This window comes from Phalangium opilio, unplaced genomic scaffold (assembly GCF_054372755.1).
Source record: "Phalangium opilio isolate 3A_F unplaced genomic scaffold, DU_Popi_V2 ptg000031l_1, whole genome shotgun sequence".
NCBI lineage: Eukaryota > Metazoa > Arthropoda > Arachnida > Opiliones > Phalangiidae > Phalangium > Phalangium opilio.
In genome coordinates, this window is record NW_028324158.1 from 3,103,566 (window position 1) to 3,122,102 (window position 18,537).

The window sequence follows — 18,537 nt, forward strand, 5'->3', positions numbered from 1 at the left end:
AATGGATCGAAAGGGAAAGTACCGACGAAGAGCAGAGTCTTGCTTGATAACATTGGGGTCCCTTGTCACTTACCATTGAGTGAGCAGGAGAGTCGGGACTTGATACCAGAGTATCGTAGGTCCCCGGATCACCCGTAGCTATAGCGTGTGAAGCAAAGATATTTGAAAGAAAGTGAGTAATGACAGAACAAGATAGAAATACACATGTATAAATGTGAACATAGAAAAATAATATATATGGCTCCCTATAAGTTAGACATGTAGAAGATAATTCGAAGTAAAACGAATTCTTCCAGATTTAACGCGTTTCGGTTCCAATGAACAATTGGGAACGCGCTGTAGGACTTATCCTCCTTATGTTTTTGGAACGCGCCGAAAATAGCTTGACGTAGAAGCTAAAATGAAATTCTCAGTTATCTTTTTAGAGTAATCACGATTTTCTTCAATAATTTTTCTTATTTAACGATTTCATTAAAACATAAAACACGAGTTGTTTCTGATAAAGGGTGTGTTCTTTGGGTCAGACTGAGTGAAAGTGTCAACTAACATTTAGTTGGCCCTTTAAAACAAGGAAATTGGTAGACATTGGAGTAAGACATATCAGAGCGCCTATCTTGTTCAAATAATTTCAATAGCCTCCCATCTAAGAACGTTAATGAAACTTTATCTAGCAAAAATGTACGTTTACAGGTAGAAGTGTGCCTAAGCTGGTAATGTGAAGTAGTAACATCGCAAGAGTTTAAAGTTAATGTTCTTTTTATTCGGACCAAGTGAACATCGTTATTTAAAGTTGTTCAAAATGTCCACTCTTGTGCTATTACACTTCGAACTACTTTACATCACCAGATTAGGCGCACTTCTACCCCTAAAAGCTCATTAACGTTCTTAGATTGGAGGCTATTGAAATTGTCTCAACAAGATGGACACTGTGAATGTTTGGGGGACGGTACCTCCGAAACCATGTTTTAGACCCCATGTTTTTCGACACTTTTCACTCAGTTTGACTCAAAGAACACTCCCCTTAATTTATGGAAGACTTATCAGATACAACTTGTATAATTTCTAAATTAAATATTGCGACTCTTTATAACAGGAATTTCGAATATGTGGCTTTAAAAACCAGCAGTCGATTGGTGAATTGGAATTTGACAAACTTATACGGATCTATATATTATTTTTTCTTGTGATATGAATGATATAAGAAAAGAAAGATAGCGTAAAATGAGTATTGTTAAATTTCAATCCTTTGGAATTGAACCCAAAGGATTGAAAGGGAAGAAAAATACTATGATACAAAGAAAGCAAAAGATAGGTTTATTTCTACGAAGACAGCATTTTTAGCGGGATTAAAGCACGAAAGCGAGGTGAAATTGTTTTTTTTTTGTGGAAACTAAAAACGTGTGAACTAAATAAAATCTAGCGTAAAGCGACGTCAGTGAATCAACGCTACTTGTAAGTTAAAATGTCCCATTTAACTATCTCAGAACGTTGCGATTAAAATAGCCAAATATTTTGTTCCGCTTATTTGTGTTTGTTTTTAAGTTGCGTCACCGTACCTGGGGGTTCGTGTTCACTGGATTCACTGTCAGAAGCCGAAAACTGCGATTGATAGTGAGCTTGCTGGTTACAAGAAAGTTCAAGCTGGAAGTCGTTTTCTTCCAGAAGTAAAGCCACTATTGTATACGTGGGAATATGTTTTTTGTAAATTTGTTCCAATCAACTTATTTGAAATGTCGAAGAAAATTTAACTTTAATTTTTTTAAATTAATTTAAATTTTTCGTGTTGTGTTTCTTTATAACCGTTTTTCTGTGGCTTTCTTTGTTGTTATTGATCTTGTATAAGGACAGGAGTCAACGTGCAATTTTTGACACTAATATTTTTCCCTTCCCAATGAAAGATTGCGAGGGAACTTTCAACCCAACCCAATGTACAAGAATTTTCATCTTAATCTAGAATTGATTAGTTGTTTTCATCTTTTCTACGATTGATAAGGAATTTTTATCTTAAACTAGGGTTGATTGTGATTTTTAATCTTAAACTAGGGTTGATTGAGAATTTTAATCTAAAACTAGGGTTGATTGAGAATTTTAATCTTAAACTAGGGTTGATTGAGAATTTTAATCTTAAACTAGGGTTGATTGAGAATTTTATCTTAAACTAGGGTTGATTGTGAATTTTAATCTTAAACTAGGGTTGATTGAGAATTTTAATCTTAAACTAGGGTTGATTGAGAATTTTAATCTTAAATTACGGTTGATTCATAATTTTAATCTTAAACTAGGGTTGATTGAGAAGTTTATCATATTCTATAAAATTTTCATATTTTTTGGAGTTTGAAAATGTATTTTCGACCTAATGACCCCTGTCCCCTTTTCCGAGATCAAACAAACTACAACACAACATTGACAGTCACAGAATTATGTTGAAATATTACAAAATACAGACTAAAACCAACCACCTTGCATACGAGAAATGCTCATGCTTTACGAAACTACGAACTATAAACACATCACTACAATACAACTTTTGTACAACGGTATTCAAAGATGCTTTTAGCTGCAATGAGCGACTGGGTAATGTGTTCTCGCTTACCTTCCGTCAAGTAAGGAGCTAAACTACGGGATAACTACTATACATTGAAACTACAAAAACAAATACTATGAATTCTCCGAAATAGTAGAATAAAATAGATTAAACGTAGGAAAAATGTTAGAAGCCCATTTTACCTTGAGGTTTGGTACCGTCGGTTGGGACATGTTCCGTCTCTGGTGTCGGTTGAGTGAGAATTACCTGCGCCGGGGGAACTAGGAACATGGGTTTAGGGGGAGTGTAAAGTGGAGGTGGTGCGCTGCCTGGAGGAGAAGCCAGATCCTAGAAGTACCGAAACAATTATATGTAATTTGTCCAATTGTATTAACTGAAAACTTATCTCGTCACATATTTTTATAACTTATAGCTTCAACATGTACTTCACTACCAGTTAAGATACCTCTAACAGGAATACATATTTTCCAGAGACAACTAATACCAGAAGACATGTTTCTTCTGCTAATACGATAAAATTATTATTACTGTAGTCCACGCAAATTCTTTACTCAATGACCATGCTATAATATTTCAAAATTTTAAATTGGGAGCATAGTGAGTCCTTCACTTCCACACCTCCTTTCCGAAGGGTGTTCTTATTGGCTCCTAGAGTTAGCTATAGTGATAAGTGACCCCACCATGAAAAAATTAAATCTAATCTACGACCATAAGATAAAATATTGGTGAAGCTCGATGATTTGCGACTATTTTTATGACATGAAATTAAGTGAACACTTTGTTCATTAGTGATCATTAGCTAAAGAAAGCCAACTAAACTTCGGACAATACCTGCGGCGTTTGAGGTTCACCATCAATTTTCAACTCTTCAACGACTAACGACGGAAAAATGCCAACTACTCCGTTGATTCTGCCTTCCCACCATCCGTCATCCACATCGTGAACCGTTTTTCGCATAATTTCTATCACTTGGCCTTCCATGAAGGTTAATTCTTCGTCACAGGTGGCTTCATAGTCGTATATGGCGCGACAGTACTGCATGCTTTCACCTGTGAATGTTTTCACTCAATATGATCACAAGTTTAACGATGCAAATAGATAAGAGACTTACCGTGTACTTGTGGTATCTGTCCTTGGGCCATACCACTGGTCGCTGTAGTTACTTCCAGATCTAATGAGGTGGGCGGTCCTGACCCTTGAGATTCTGCTCCGTCCGTGGCCAAGCCTTGTATTTCGTCTTCTTCGGGCATGGTGTAATCGACTGAACTAAAGGAAACCAGTCCAGAACGACCGCTAGTTGGATCACCAGATGGCACATCGACCAGTTCCACGTAATTTTGAGGTATGAATCCTTCTTCGCCTTTGTAATTCCTCGCCTGTTAAAAAATTGGTTAGGAATTCTGAAAATATAAAACTTAAGAGACCTATCTACTAGAGTATGAAGAAAGTTCAATTCCAAGAATAGTTGAACTATGCTAGGAAGTTTTTATGACTTGTAAAGTCAGTCTTCTGTAGAAAAATAAAATTCAAATATAGCAAGCTATTTTGGATGCTCAGATACAATCTTTTAGGTGGAGAAATCTCACATGAATGGATTTAATTTCTAGCTTCGGTGAATTTTTCCATTTAGTGCTCGGGAAAAACTACACCTCGAAAACGTCATAGTATATATTTTAATAATAGCACTTTGATAACGTTTATAAAAATAATTTCTGTTAACTACGAAAGTTTTATAGCGCTTTTTAATTAAAACTTCACGCAATCTTTAATGATAGATAGCACAAGTTTTCTTTTTTCATCTGCACCTTGGCTACGCAATTGAACTGACCTCATTTTCTCTTTATCCATAGTACTTCAAGATATTTGCTTAGGACGCGAGATACAGTATGAATGATTAAACTGACCTTAATCCAACCATCTCCTTCGCCTTCATCAATAATCTCCAACTCTTCTTGTTCGACAAAACTCAGTTCGTCAGAATTTAGTGCTTCGTAGTTAAAGAGGGCAACGCACCTCGTGCCGGTCGTCACACCGTACTCCGTATTGTCCACGCTGGGTGGTTTCTCTTGAACTTCGACCGTTACTTCACCGGCTTCGACTTCAGCCCAAGCTTCGTTGACAGCCGTCGAGTCCCAGGCTTCCGTGACGGTCGCCACCACGTCCCGCGGTTGAGTTTCTATTACAGAATCCGTGTCGCTGACTGACGGGATTCTAGCGGCGGCCGAGAAGTCGGACGCCGCGTCGTTGAAGTCACTATCGTACACCGAATCGTTCGCTTCGCTACTGGCTTCCCCGGCCACTTCAGAATGAGAACTAAAATTGCTACTTCGCGAAGACGTACTACCCTTGCGGCTAAGATCTTCGTGAAGGGCTAACGTCTCTCCTTCGATCGGTTTCAGCCATTCGTTAACGTTGACTGAAAGATCAAACAGATAATTATCATTTCCTTCACTTTATCGAAGTTGCTCCCATATTTAGTGAACAATAAACAAATATTGATAAGGGTATCGAAATATTCATACCTCCCGCGTCTCTGAGGACTTCAATTCGCGCTTCGGCCTTCAATTTACTAGTCTATTATACAATTTAGTAATTATATCATAACAATTCAATATGGTTAAAAATGACCTGTACCTCGGCTCGCCTTATAATATTCTTCAACTCATCCATTCGGGTCTCTAAGTCAATTGTTTGCCCATCTGCGGTAGTTTCCTTCTCACCAGCCGCGATCTGTGACAACAATTTGGACAACTCCTTCGTGCAATCACGGAGTGTGCGCGTTTCTTTGGCGATGCAGGCCGCCCATTTTCGAGCTTCTTTACTTAGACACAGGGCGGCGTTGTGCTCCAGCGAAATTGATTGCAGCTACACCCAATATTAGTACTGTTAAACAATTGTTTACGTAAAATTTTTAAAGTTGTCCTTGAAATCATTAAACTTACGGGATCTTCATCGCAAGGATCGAAATTGTACTGAATCATACTTCCCAAAACTGGGTTTTCATTTAAGAAACATTCCAACGTATATTTTGCCGTTATCTGATTAAAAGATTAGAGATATAAGTTTTCCAAGCACCTGAACCCATTCATTAAAACCCATTTCATTAAAAGCAACCATTGGAATTGTAAAAATAGCTATGAAGTGTCTTTAATCCTCATTTGAAATTTATTGCAACTCTGCAGAATAATGTCGTCTCGCTCGAAAACCCTAATAAGTTTTAACCTGTCTATGCAGCTCGGGCATACCCTATTGACAAAAACGTTCAATCCATTCCCTCTCCATACATATTGCACCCAAGAACTTTGAACTAACAAATTATCAGGAGTGAAACTTGATGTTCCATAATTTATAAGTATTTTCATCACCAGAAAGAAAAGCTTTGGTTCAGTGGTGTTGGTTACATTATTTTGTGCCAGAACATAGTTACTGTATGCTTAGTCTCTTGGACACGTTCCTTCTTATTCAATACATATTAAAATGATTCTGCCTGTTCGATATACATGAACATCATTCTTCATGTTCAATGTGCATGGACATTATTCTTCCTGTTCAATTTAGATGGACACGATTCTGCCTATTCAATATTTATGAACACGGTCCCTGAACTTAAATCGTATCCCAGAACTATGAATGATTTCATCTATCATGTAAGCGGAGAAAATAAAATTGACTGGCCTTGTCTAGTAAAGTTTTAGAAAGTGACGAACTATACTTAATCATAGTGAGTTTAATTTCATTAAGTGTTTCTGGATTGATGAGGACGTTTTTAATAATATAAAATTCAACACTCTATTTTGTGAGGATATTAATAAATGGATGAATGGATGGTAAGAAAAGCTCGTCTGCAAGTATTAATTTATCAGGGATATATTTAATTTTAGAAGTTGGAATGGAGAAAGGTTAGTATTTGCTTCAGTCCGACTCATAGCCCAGTTTAGAGCCCCGCCCTCCAACACGTAACGAAGATTTTAAAATATCTTATTGATGACGTTGCTGACGGGGACGGTGAAAAATACGTAATTCCTTTTTACCTCTGTCGCTATGACCCGCCTCTTCTTTCATACCCCTCCGTCCCTTACTTCTAAAATTAAATCTATCCCTGGTTGCAGAAGTAAATGAACCGAAGTTGTCAAACACCTATCGTTTTAATGTTAAGGGCTTTCGTGACGTCTATCCATCGCGCCGTTTTTAAAGGGCGCCCTCGAAATGTCGAGAGAGACTTTAGACTAGAGTCTGCTTGAGTGAAATAAAATGGCGGCCTTCATAGGTGGGGTTTGTTCAACAGTTGGCAACGAAAGCTGGCTGAATGAAATTGTAAGAACTAAAAACCTGAATACACATAGTAATTTTAATTTATTGCCCAAAGTGGCAACTAAAAATAAAGCGTTAACGTGTAAAAATGAATTCAGTTCATCTACAGCCACAGACTAAATCGAAAACTACATGAAGAGCTAAGCCTAGCAATAGCAGACGCCAAATTTTTGTAATCCCGATCTCCAAAGGTCGCTCTCAGATGGCGCGTCAGATAATATCCCATCAACCATTGCACGGCCTTTCTCAGTAGAAAATGGGAACAAATAATTCAATGTTTCAACCCCCCCTCGACGGGGCCAATGCATTTGGTTAATTATCCATTCTTTGATAACTTCGGTTCATTTACTTCTGCTGATTGCATACACATACCGATTCCCCTTCTTGTTGAACTTTGGTGTAGGAATTCTGGCAGGCGGCGCAAGTCAAAAGTTCCGTTCTAGCCATCAGAACGATGTACTCACGGACATTTTCACAAAAGCCGCAGTCGAGAGCCTGCGAAATGACACCCGAACTTATAATTTATCCATCGGCTGGTATTAATGGGATACGAAATGTTACCAGTACTTGGATTATTTGTGGAAGATCTACGTCGTAAAACCTTTTCTGGTGCGCGTTGGCCGCTACCAGTGCCAGTATATAGTCGTTTCTCGCTTTCGTTGACTGAATATCACAAGCTTCTTTTCGTGACGAGAACTGGAAAAAAATCGAACAAGGTATTCAAAATTGGAAATTCTCACTCGTCCAAAGTACACCTTGGATGACGAAGTTTTGATTCGGGTTTAGTATTGTTGGGGCTGTTTAAAATACAGCATGCTTCTCAAGGTTGGGCATCAATGAGTGGAGATAATTAGTAGATAAATCACGTGTAAATAAAATATTTTTTTGCTGTAACCTAAAGCTTATGATTACCCAAAAAACCGGGTATTATGGGAAGGACCTCTCGTGTTAGTGCTATAGAGTATGCTACCCCAGAATCAAACTTTCATCTTCCAAAAGTAAACTATCAAAGATTAGAAAGGTTGATGCTGTTTTGTCCAAATTGGAAACGTCGAATATAACAAAATAAGGAAGACAATTTTCAAATTTCTCTTTCAAATAAACTAAACTGGTGAACAACACAACTTCTTGCAGTCAAAAATATGAATTGGAAAATGGCAAAAAAATTGATAAAATATCAAAACCTATTTTTACAGTTTTCTTAATAATACAAGAAACTCCATTTGCTATAAAATAGTGTGGAGCAGATATTCTACTACGAGAGCATTAAAGGTATTCTAAGCACATTAACGGTAATTTGAAACAGTTAGATTTTGTAAAAGTAACTTTTTGCTAATTTAATTATGGTTATCTAATCATTTTTATTACGAAAGTGATTATTTCCAAATTACCAACGATAGAATAACATTGATTTCATTTCGGGGTTTCACAGAGAAAACATTACCTTTGCGCTATTCTTCTGCAACGCAGCGATCGACTGGAATATTCTTCCCCGTTTTCGTTTCAACCTGAAAAATTCCAAAATAGCCTATAAATAACAATAAAACAGTTAAAGCACGTCTTATTCCATAAACCGTTTTTTACACAAGTCAGAACAATCTGTCTAAAAATATTAATACTTTATAAAGCGATACTTGAGACGTAAATCACGAGCAAAAATATATCATCGATTCAATGAATGATGGCTCAATATGTCATAAAAGCCTTTGTTTAGCTTCCAAAAATGTATAAGATAAATGACTATACTCTGTAAAGATTCGGATTAGTTTTTCTTAGAGTATTGAGGCGTTGGTGTTCTAACAATTTACAATGTGTAAGACAAAACGTCTCCACACCAAAACGCTATAAATTTTACAAATCTGATTCAAAGTATCTGTTCTCATCTTGAAAAGAATCCAACCGAACATTATTTAAGCTTAAAGGACGAGTACCGATTTGTTTTACAATTGTACAGAGACCATTCCAACAATACTTGCAGAGAAACCAACGCACAGGGGAGGGGGCCACCATATTAGGCTAGTTCCCTCGCGCCAAGAGACAACGACAGACCGAGCTCGCGATCGCTATACGCTCGCGGTGCTTCTAGGATCGAGGGAAATATACTGTTAATTCGGCCCGGTACCTGTATTGTTTGCTATTCATATGACATTACTGGAACGGTCTATTACCAAAAGCAGTACATTTTAGGTGAGAAAAGCATCCGCCATTAAGATTTTGGGTCAATTAGAGCAACTCCCCTGCTTATATAGATATTGAAATATGTAAAATATAATTCAAGTCACTATTCACGAGGAAATAAAAAAAGAAGTGGATGATTTCTACTAAACTAGAAATAGCAATTTATACTCGAAAATCCTTTGTTCACCTCTTAAATGGATGAAACCCTGATGAAACCAATTATATGTTTGAGTTAAATGAAGTTATTTCAATTTCGAAGAGGAAAAAGTCGACAAAAATGCCTGATAAGATCTTAGTTTCCAAAATACTTGGTCAAGAGAGTTAATTGAAAATAGTATTAAGTGAGTTATATACTTAAAATAATCCAAGAGACGCGTTTTCACTGAAGATTGAGACTAAGCATGTTTACAGTGGAATGAATACAATGATATATTTGTTGGAAGCGGAATCACGTACTAGAGACAGGTACAGAAAACATTTTCACTCTAAAAGGATTTTTTTCAAACATAATTTTCCATTATAGGATCATCAATTTATAAAGTTATCTCACGTACGTAGCAATTCTAATTTCTCTTTCAAGGGAGGTGCTAAATATCAGAAATGTATTGTGTTGTTATTAAAATACTCAAGAAAGAACATAACCCTTAATGTATGGCAGACTTATCAGAAACACCCTTTAGTTTCAAAGAACAATTTTGAAAATAATTCAGAGAGTTGTCCTGGATTTTCACTACACAGAAGAAGAATCGATGAAATATCACAGATAGGGACTCTCGTTGCATTCTATGTGTGACTATAAATTGGCTTTGACATAGCTTGAAACTAACCAAACAGATGTTCAAACTTAGTAAGTGGCAAAGGCATCACCAATGTTAAGAAGTGGTATCAGTCCAATTCTGGGCGCATCGTCACGTAATAAATGAAAAAGGAAATAGAAAGATTGTTCAATCTTACTTTTCGTCGGCGTCCGACGCTTTTTCTCTAGCACCGTGCGCCATGTGTTCCTCTTCGAAATACAGTTTCTTCGTTTTATCTATTTCAGTCACGCACGTTTGAATTTCTTCGTGCATTTTCCGCATGTTATCGAAGCACTGGTCAATGAAAAAGCATAAGGTTTGAAAATAGAATTGAAGAATTTAGAAAAGCCCTTGGAATATCAAGGAACAGAGATGAATTAAATGAAAGTCGCAAAAATTTCTCTACTGCCTTTGGGTTGAGGGTGTTAAGCAACCTGACCACATTGGAAAGCACACGGAATATTGCGAAATGATTTTGACCCTTTTTTAACTACTAGTCCGTTTTGTAAAAGACAACATACCTTTTTGGCTACTTGGAGTTTAGCGCTTCGAACTATTTTAGCGCTCTCGGAAATTTGTTGCTGGTAAACTTCCACCGCTGCCAGTCTAGCTTTGGCAATTTTTTCCGTTTCGTCCAATAAAGTTTTCCATACTTGATAAACCACCCTGTGGAAGAGTAAATTACAATTTAAGAACAGCCATATTTCATACGTTAAAAAAAATTATTTTTAAACTAGGTCTTTTTTGAAAACGTATGACCCCCTTCCGACATGAAAATCTGGCACCGACGACAATCAAGAACTCGGGTAGCTATTTAATGCAAGTGCTACAAAAATATAATTTATAACTACTTTTATACTTTAAATCCAAACGACTCCGTAATTCTTTTAACCCCACGATAAAAACTAGGACTGTTCACGAGCTCGAGCCAGCTCGGGCTCGTGACGAGCGAGCCGAGTTCGAGCCGAGCCGAGCCGCCACTTTTGCGGCTCGATTAATTAACGAGCGAGCTTTTTTATGGTCGAGCCGAGCCGAGCCGACAGGCATCGAGCCACTACGAGCCGGCTCGCGAGCTTAGTCACTGATATAGTGCTTTCCTTTTAGTCTTTATTCTCTCCACCAATAGCGTTCCGTTGTAATTTTACATGAAATAAAGCGTGGGAAAAATCTCTCGTCTCTGACCTTGAGCATATTTTAAAGAGCGGGTTTTATTGAACCACTACATTTCTAAACATGGGATGGCATTTATAGTCGTTCTCAAGGTTGACGTTCGTAGAAGCAATTTTTTTAAACATGTATATATTAATCGAGCCAGCTCGGCTCGGCTCGATCATTTTCGAGCCGAGCCGAGCTAGAGCCGAGCCAAGACCCAGCTCGGCTCGAGTCGAGCCGAGCCGCCGTTTTTTTGACTCGAGCCGAGCCGAGCTTTTAAAAAGCTCGCTCAGCTCGGCTCGTGAACAGTCCTAATAAAAACTAATTCTAACTGGGTTGTATTCGGACAGATCAATTTTAATGAACACAAAAGAATTTGTCTTTTCTTTACCTTACAATTACACCAAAAGTAGATGAGAGGAAAAGTATGAAAATGGCCAAAAGTCGCGAGTCATCAGAGTTTCGCCGTAGTTGACCGTTTTATTGGCGTAGCTATACTGGGCCTGTTCACTCCCTTAAAATAGGTCTTGTGTTAATTCGCGGTTACACGGTTACCGTCGTCTGCTATTTTGTATGCTAGAACTTCCTCGATTTGTGTTTGTAGTCAGGACAGAGTAGCTGGTAATGTTTTAAAAGTTATTTGAAGGTATACTATGGATTTAAGTAAGGTTATCGAAGCAATAGAAGAGCGCGTAAAACTAGATACGTTTAAAATAAATCTCGGTAATTTAGCTATAGCGCGAGCAGCTTGCATCGTGATTCGGGTGATCGAGTGGGTTATGGTTAAACCATGGAGCATAAATGTCTGAACTACTTTCAGTCGCGAGTTTGCAAGTCCATTAGTCACTAGTAAACTAAATAGTTATTGGCGAAACTTTGATGTCCGCGTTTTTTAACACAGGCTCTATGGCCATTGTCATACTTTCCCTCTCATCCACATTTGATTACACAAAGCAGAAGTTGTTATAACCGTGAAATTTCAAATGACGCAAAACTTTCCAAAACTGAAAGTTCCGTTTTAGAAATTTTAAATCTTATGTAAATTTTAGAAAGTTGTTGGTTTGTTTATTTATGCAAAGTCACAACTCGTTACCGAAATTGACAAATTTCATGCTTCATATCAGTTTTATAAGTGGCTTGATTGCGTGCTTCAAGGTTGGTTCACGTCTGTAGTGAACGTCCTACTCTAGACCCAAAACATTTTAGCTTCATGAATATGCCCTAATTAAGCATCGATTTATTGAGTTTAAAGCTGGATAATATTTTGTTTAAAAAAAAACCAAAAAAAACGGGAGGTATTTCATGCGATGGCCCCGAATACTACTTAGTGTTTAGTGTCTACATAGAAAACTCTTCCCGGTTTCCAACGCCTTAAAACACACCTGAAAAGTGGCAACTCCGAGTAGCTTAAATAGTTATATCATGTTTTAAATAATTTACTTGAAACGAACACAAACTTCAATCCCCGACTACTTCCCTTATTTACAGATTGACCAGCTAGATTGACAGTTGAGTGTCATGGATATACTTCAGAGAGAATAACTCCCACCGCATTATATCGAGGATGGACAGGGTCATATCATTTGGTCATATGCCATTATTATTTTTTTCACGTGCTATGGAGTTCACTAGAGTTTATGGTACTGTACATAATTCGTGACTTGTGAATGGATTCTACTCAACATAAATTCTGTCAATTTACCAATGAACCCAAGTTATCAACAATATCCTCATAGTCGATTCTTGCCACGCCTATTATTAGAATTAGTTACAACTTCTCATGAAAGCTTCGCTGACGATTAGAAACATTGAAACCACAAGCTTTCATGCTTTAAACTGTCGTCGTTGCGGGTTTATAAGCGTGTATCTGAGATTTCTACTATAATGGATTTTCATTATATGATGTCAGGAAATTACAGAGATGAGAGGGAATTGTTCTCTCACAGTCTCCACTGTACAATGATAAAATTTCTCGATGTGGGTTTGTTTTTTATACTGAGGTCGCGACACATTGGGACACGTTGAAATAAATTAAAGCTTTCTCAACATCCTTGGCTGTGTTCAGTAACCGGCATCAAAAACATCGACGACTAAAAGATGACATCGATGTCTTACTGAACAGTTTTTGCGTCTTTGGGCGTGACGTCATGATGCTCATCGGATGCCCATCAGAAAAATCAGCTGTGAGAGGAGTTTTTTTTGATGAGCATCGGATTCATGACGTAAATTTCGTCATTTTGCGCCGCGACCAAAAATGGGGGGGGGGGACTACATCCCAATCTCCACCAATTTAAAATAATGAAGAATTGACAAATATTATCCTTATGGATAATAATACTGAAAAGCAATATATTATTTCGGTAAAAATATGGATTCTGACCAGGGTTGGCACGCTGGTATCCAGTCCGGTTTTATCCACCTGGATTAAACCGGTTTAAACCACGTTGAAAAATATAATAATAGAGTACAGCGCAGGCACCATAAAGTTAGATGGAAGGAAAAGTTTGAGCCACATGTCTTTACCTCTTTATTTCATCGAAATGGTTCATTCCCATATATTGTGGGTTATTTTTACGCACCCTTCTCCCACTGCTCCACCCGAAACTCGTGAGACTGAGTTGAATTTTTCCCCATGCTTAATTGGTTGGTCGGACCGCGCGTTTAGAAAAATCTTTATCAGACCCTGCCCTATTGAAGATCACAAAACAGCCTACCCGGGCCCGACCCTGCCCTATTGAAGATCACAAAACAGCCTACCCGGGCCCGACCCTGCCCCATTGAAGATCACAAAAAGAGCCTACCTGGGCCCAACCCTGCCCTATTGAAGGTAATAAAAATGTCTACCCGGGTAGACGGTATGAAAACCCTACCCGACCCGACCAGCAAAAAGTTTTAAGTCATTTCTAACCCAACCTAAGATTTTTAGACCCGATATATGTCGGGTTGTATTGAAAAATCTGGATTAAATCAGGGGCCCTACTCATCTCTAAGGGAAATGTCTATAGTTTTAACAACTTTTATGTACAATAAAAATGATTCTCAATCAGACGGCCTAGTAGAAGACAACTATCGCACTAAATGTAAAAAGAAGTGCTAAAATTTAAGCACTAAAGAGTAGTTTAAAAAAAGCTGGATAAAACCAATAAAATCCGGTTTAAACCAGCAAAAAACCATACCAGTGGCTTTTTCAAGAAAAATCCGGATTTTTGCCAACCCTGATTCTGACAGAATTTTAATTTAATTGATAAATTGAAGTACAATATTATTGTAAATAGTTCGGATTTACTATTTAAGCCTCTGCCGTAACTTTATCATAATATCGTCGCCATTAAGAAAAGCATCGATTACACAAATTTGTGCCGTTCAACAACCGCAACGTCATCATGACGTCAAAAGAACACCGATTTCATTTTCCCAAACATCGATGTTTTTCCTGATGAGTGTTACTGAACGCAGCCCATAATTACCATCGCGGCGCTGTGGAAATTTTGCGAGTTACCTCTATAATTTCCTGGCAAAATACATTATTGTATGTATGCTGTTTTTTCCTTTCTTTTTTTACTTCTTTTTTAGGTTTTTTGGCGAGGAAATAGGCTTAAAAAATTCAAATGAAAAATCTAATATCCGTCTCGTCCATATTTCGAAAAGTTACTTGGAGATAGTATGTTTTTTACGATGAAAAATATAAAGGAACTGCAAAGAAGGCAGCGGCGGGTGGGTAAAAATTATTTGAAATACGTCACAGACATCACATGATGCCATGATACAAAGACTCCTCATGGAGTGGAACTGGACATCTAGTTCATGTTTTTCGCAAGATTGCAGCGCCATTTCCATGAAGTGGTAGTTTTCGAAATAAAACGAACTAAGTTTCTTTGAACCACGCCTCTCCTCGGTCACGTGCCTCAGATGTATTTCAAACAATTTTTACCCACCCGCCGATACCCACTTTACAGTCCCTTTGAGCAAGGATTATTTAAAATGTCTAAGGATAAAACGCAGAGGGGGAAATATCGAAGGTAGACGTTCCAAACGGTACCTAGCGGGCACAATCGGCAAACCGGAAAGACATTTATTTTGAAGCGTCAACACGTGATCGGAAGTTTTGTCTCTATCTCGTGCTCTAGCAGATCTACTCAAACCTTGCCTATTAAACTAAATTAGTGTAAACTCACCTGATATATTCTTGAATTGAATGTTTGCTTTAATCAAGGATTATTGCTTTCATCTTCAAATAATATTAATAAACTTTTAGCCTTGGTCTTGTCTATTATTAAAATTAAATTATGATTTTTAGGAACTCATCTCATTCTTGAACCTCGAACTAAATGTTCATAACGACCGTTAACAATTCGAACAAAAACTATACAGCATGCTTTCGAAAACCATCTCTCTTTCGTCTTTGCTTTCGCGATAATAAGATAGGTGGCGCCATATAGCTTTTTGTTTCCCGTTTGACGCACCAAAACAGTAGGTGGAGAAGAGGGGGATGGGTTAAAATTTCGGAACAACTAGAGAACATTCCCTTACTATAGAGATCTGTGCGTGCGTTTTATCCTTAGACATTTTAAATAATCCTTGCTTTGAGTGACTTAGAAATTTGTAAAGCATTATTATTATCATGTGAATGATTTGTTATGGTGGTGTCATTGTCTACCAACCAGGCAAAATTCAACCAAATCCGTTCAGCTGTTGAAGTGGGATCGAATAAAAAACATCCGAACTTACAAACTTTCACATTTAAAATATTAGTAGGATTAGCAGGAGTATTATGATTAGTCCAAGTCGCATGCTGGTTTGACAATCGCCGAGTATTAAACCATCTCTTATAGGAGAGAAAATGAAAAGCTCTTTTAATACTGCATAGGCCCAAACCAGTCGCATTCTGGCCCCAAAGATCAATAACTAACGTTTCCCTTGAAGCTGTGATCCCCTGATGTTGGTAAACGGAACTGTTTCTACCATGAAAAATCCCTTTCGTGTCTCCCTCTAGCGATTTGCTCGTTTATCGATTACAGGTATGCGCGAGACTAAGCCAGTTAAGGCTTAAGATGGATGAACTAACTATAAGGACTCGAGACGTTTCGATGAAAACCAACTTTTCAATTCAAACTAAATTAACTTGCAACTTATGCTTGACGGAGCATGAAACTGTTGCAGAAAAGTGCACGAGTGCAAATGATTCGAATATAGGGAAAAATAGCCCAAACCCTTGAAATAAAGCTCCCCATCTAAAGCTTTCCTTGAGAAGTCAGATTTACGCCGATAAGCCAAGTTTCTGGGCAACAAAGTTTGAGGGAATACGACACATGGTGTCTTTCCTACACTATAGACGCAACCTGTACCGTATCCGCCGGTGATTTGAAATCACCACCCATACAAACCTTTCCTAACTATTCGCATTCAATAGTACCATGAATAATCACATCCTGACCGAATTAGATAGGAATTAACAAGATATAAACCTTGTGCAATATCTCTAGCAAGGTGCATGTGGTAGCATTTTTATCCTCTTTAGTTTGACCCTTTAATAGTACTTTTACATGTCGAGTACACAATTGAATATCTTTAGTTTGGATTTCAATGATAGCGTACGAAACGTGGGATAAACAGTTCCAGCTAAAACCAGAAGTGAGATGAGACTAGAAGTGAAGGGCTCTAGCATTGATAGTAGATCCTGGCACTAGTGAACAAATTTGAGGATTTTATGCCGCTTCCCACGCGCCTACACTACTGAGAAAAAAATTGGTCGAGTTCCAAAAACATTTCCTACCCCCTTCCCCTAAACCTAAAGCGGCCGAACACGGACGCGGCTCCTTGAATCTAGTTCGGCCGTCTACCACCGCGAGCGTCTCACGTTTTGGAGGGAAAATTGAGAAACCGCTACTAGAGGGCCAACCGCTCTTGTGTTATCAAGAATATTCACCTTCGCCGAGTGAAGAATTTGGTTAGCTCAGTACTTCTGGTCTCATCTCACTTCTACTAAAACATATCCAAATGAATTTTCTATATTCCTAAGTAGTTTGACACAAAAAAGCTTTAAAACATTCATCCTTAAGTCCAAATACTTCTTCCGGACGGAAATTTAGTATCAGTACCTTGAGTGCGAGTAGTTCTGCTAAGTGATGATAATTGGGCCATTTTAGTAATTTCTCAAAGGGTTGCGAAATTACGAAAGAGTTTTAAAGTAGCTTAACTCTTTCGATTAATTTTGCTAAATTTCAGTTACCAAAAGCGCATAGATCAGAAAGTGAAGAACATTAAACCTTTCCAGCCTTTAGCAACGGTATTCGTGTAAAATGAGAAGCAAGGGGGGACACAAATGGGTGGTTGGTGAGCCTCGTTTTCAACTACCAATCGAATCAGAGATATATTAGGTCATCGTTAATGTCACGTGACAAGCGGAAAGTAGTTCGCGATGGTAGCGGCTCCTGGGGATAGTGGGGAATACTATTGAGAAATCGGCTGCTTAACTAGGCTTAACGGTTGTTCTTTAGCGCTCTTTCGGTTCAATCGTCGTGAAATTTTCAAGTTTCGTTAAGTTGAATTTTGATATTGTTTTTCATGCATTCTATTGCACCTTTAAGTTTTCCGTCTTTATCAATCAGGAAAAAGTCATCCTTTTCGTAGCTTTCTAAAATGGTTGCTAAATTCAAATCTGACATTTTGACAAATGTGCCGATTCCCGACTACCTAAATGACTAGATTATATTAAGCCTTGGAATTAAACTATAGCAGACGACATGAAAATAAAGAAATAAGTGAACTATATTTTCGAGCCAACTTACGCATGTACCTTGTGTAAAACTACGCGAAAGTAACTCTCCGCCGCGGCATAAGACCAACTCTTCCCGTCGCTCTGTAAGGGGGACGGAAATCTTGAATCGACTATGGGGGAACTCATTTTTCACGTTGCGGTTTAAGCTTCTCGTTCTTCACTTTCTGGTTATCTATGCGCTTTTGCAGTTACTTTCTCCAAACCTCAGCGTAAATGGAGCCTCAGCTTATATTAAGTGGAAAAAGTAGAAAAAATGCTTACTTGTTTCCGCTGCCATCTTTTTTATCCGATGTAATTGACAGAAACTTCCGTTGTAAGAAATTGGCTGAAAGTTTTAGCAACGCCTGAAACGGGAAATGAAACCTTATTAATTTCCGATACACCATCACTTACACTGCTTTTGGTCGACAAAGTATTTGCCTTTTCCTTTTTTTTGAGGTAATAGAAATTTGGGGATTAAATGAAAGCAAAAAGAAAAAAAACTATTTAGAATTCTATAAGAGTTAAAGATCGGATTTTCCTATTTTTTTATTTCAAAGATCGCGTAAAATAATGAGTGTTTCAAATTTGAAACATGTATACCTCTACAATATTAATGAAAATAAAACCAACTAGTATTTTGTCCAGTAAAATATGCGTTAAGCCATTCCGTGAAGAAGATAATATTTTTGGTCTAGGAAGGCCACTTACCCTTCCATGTTACATAACGTCCCGATTGGCTCCACAGAAAGGTTTAACACTTAGGGTTTTGTATGAAAACTTAATTGTTGGAATCC

The 18,537-nt window shown here is 37.8% G+C and overlaps 1 protein-coding gene across 4 annotated transcripts in view; it reads right to left on the reverse strand.

Annotated features, from left to right (window-relative positions):
* The window catches only part of LOC149689133 (F-BAR and double SH3 domains protein 2-like), a 53,335-nt gene that overhangs the window by 2,946 nt on the left and 31,852 nt on the right, over positions 1 to 18,537 (reverse strand). For 2 of the 4 annotated variants that reach the window (XM_089869571.1, XM_089869573.1), the window contains exons 4-18: positions 18,023 to 18,105; positions 10,353 to 10,497; positions 9,989 to 10,125; positions 8,301 to 8,364; positions 7,418 to 7,552; positions 7,229 to 7,351; positions 5,488 to 5,583; positions 5,180 to 5,410; positions 5,068 to 5,119; positions 4,450 to 4,961; positions 3,657 to 3,921; positions 3,377 to 3,594; positions 2,728 to 2,872; positions 1,557 to 1,673; positions 74 to 138 (exon numbers count right to left, since the gene is read on the reverse strand). In XM_089869571.1, the coding sequence (XP_089725697.1) occupies positions 74 to 138; positions 1,557 to 1,673; positions 2,728 to 2,872; positions 3,377 to 3,594; positions 3,657 to 3,921; positions 4,450 to 4,961; positions 5,068 to 5,119; positions 5,180 to 5,410; positions 5,488 to 5,583; positions 7,229 to 7,351; positions 7,418 to 7,552; positions 8,301 to 8,364; positions 9,989 to 10,125; positions 10,353 to 10,497; positions 18,023 to 18,105 (2,388 nt within the window). The remainder of the gene's footprint in view (positions 1 to 73; positions 139 to 1,556; positions 1,674 to 2,727; positions 2,873 to 3,376; positions 3,595 to 3,656; positions 3,922 to 4,449; positions 4,962 to 5,067; positions 5,120 to 5,179; positions 5,411 to 5,487; positions 5,584 to 7,228; positions 7,352 to 7,417; positions 7,553 to 8,300; positions 8,365 to 9,988; positions 10,126 to 10,352; positions 10,498 to 18,022; positions 18,106 to 18,537) is intronic. The other 2 variants (XM_089869572.1, XM_089869574.1) reach the window with 2 other exon arrangements.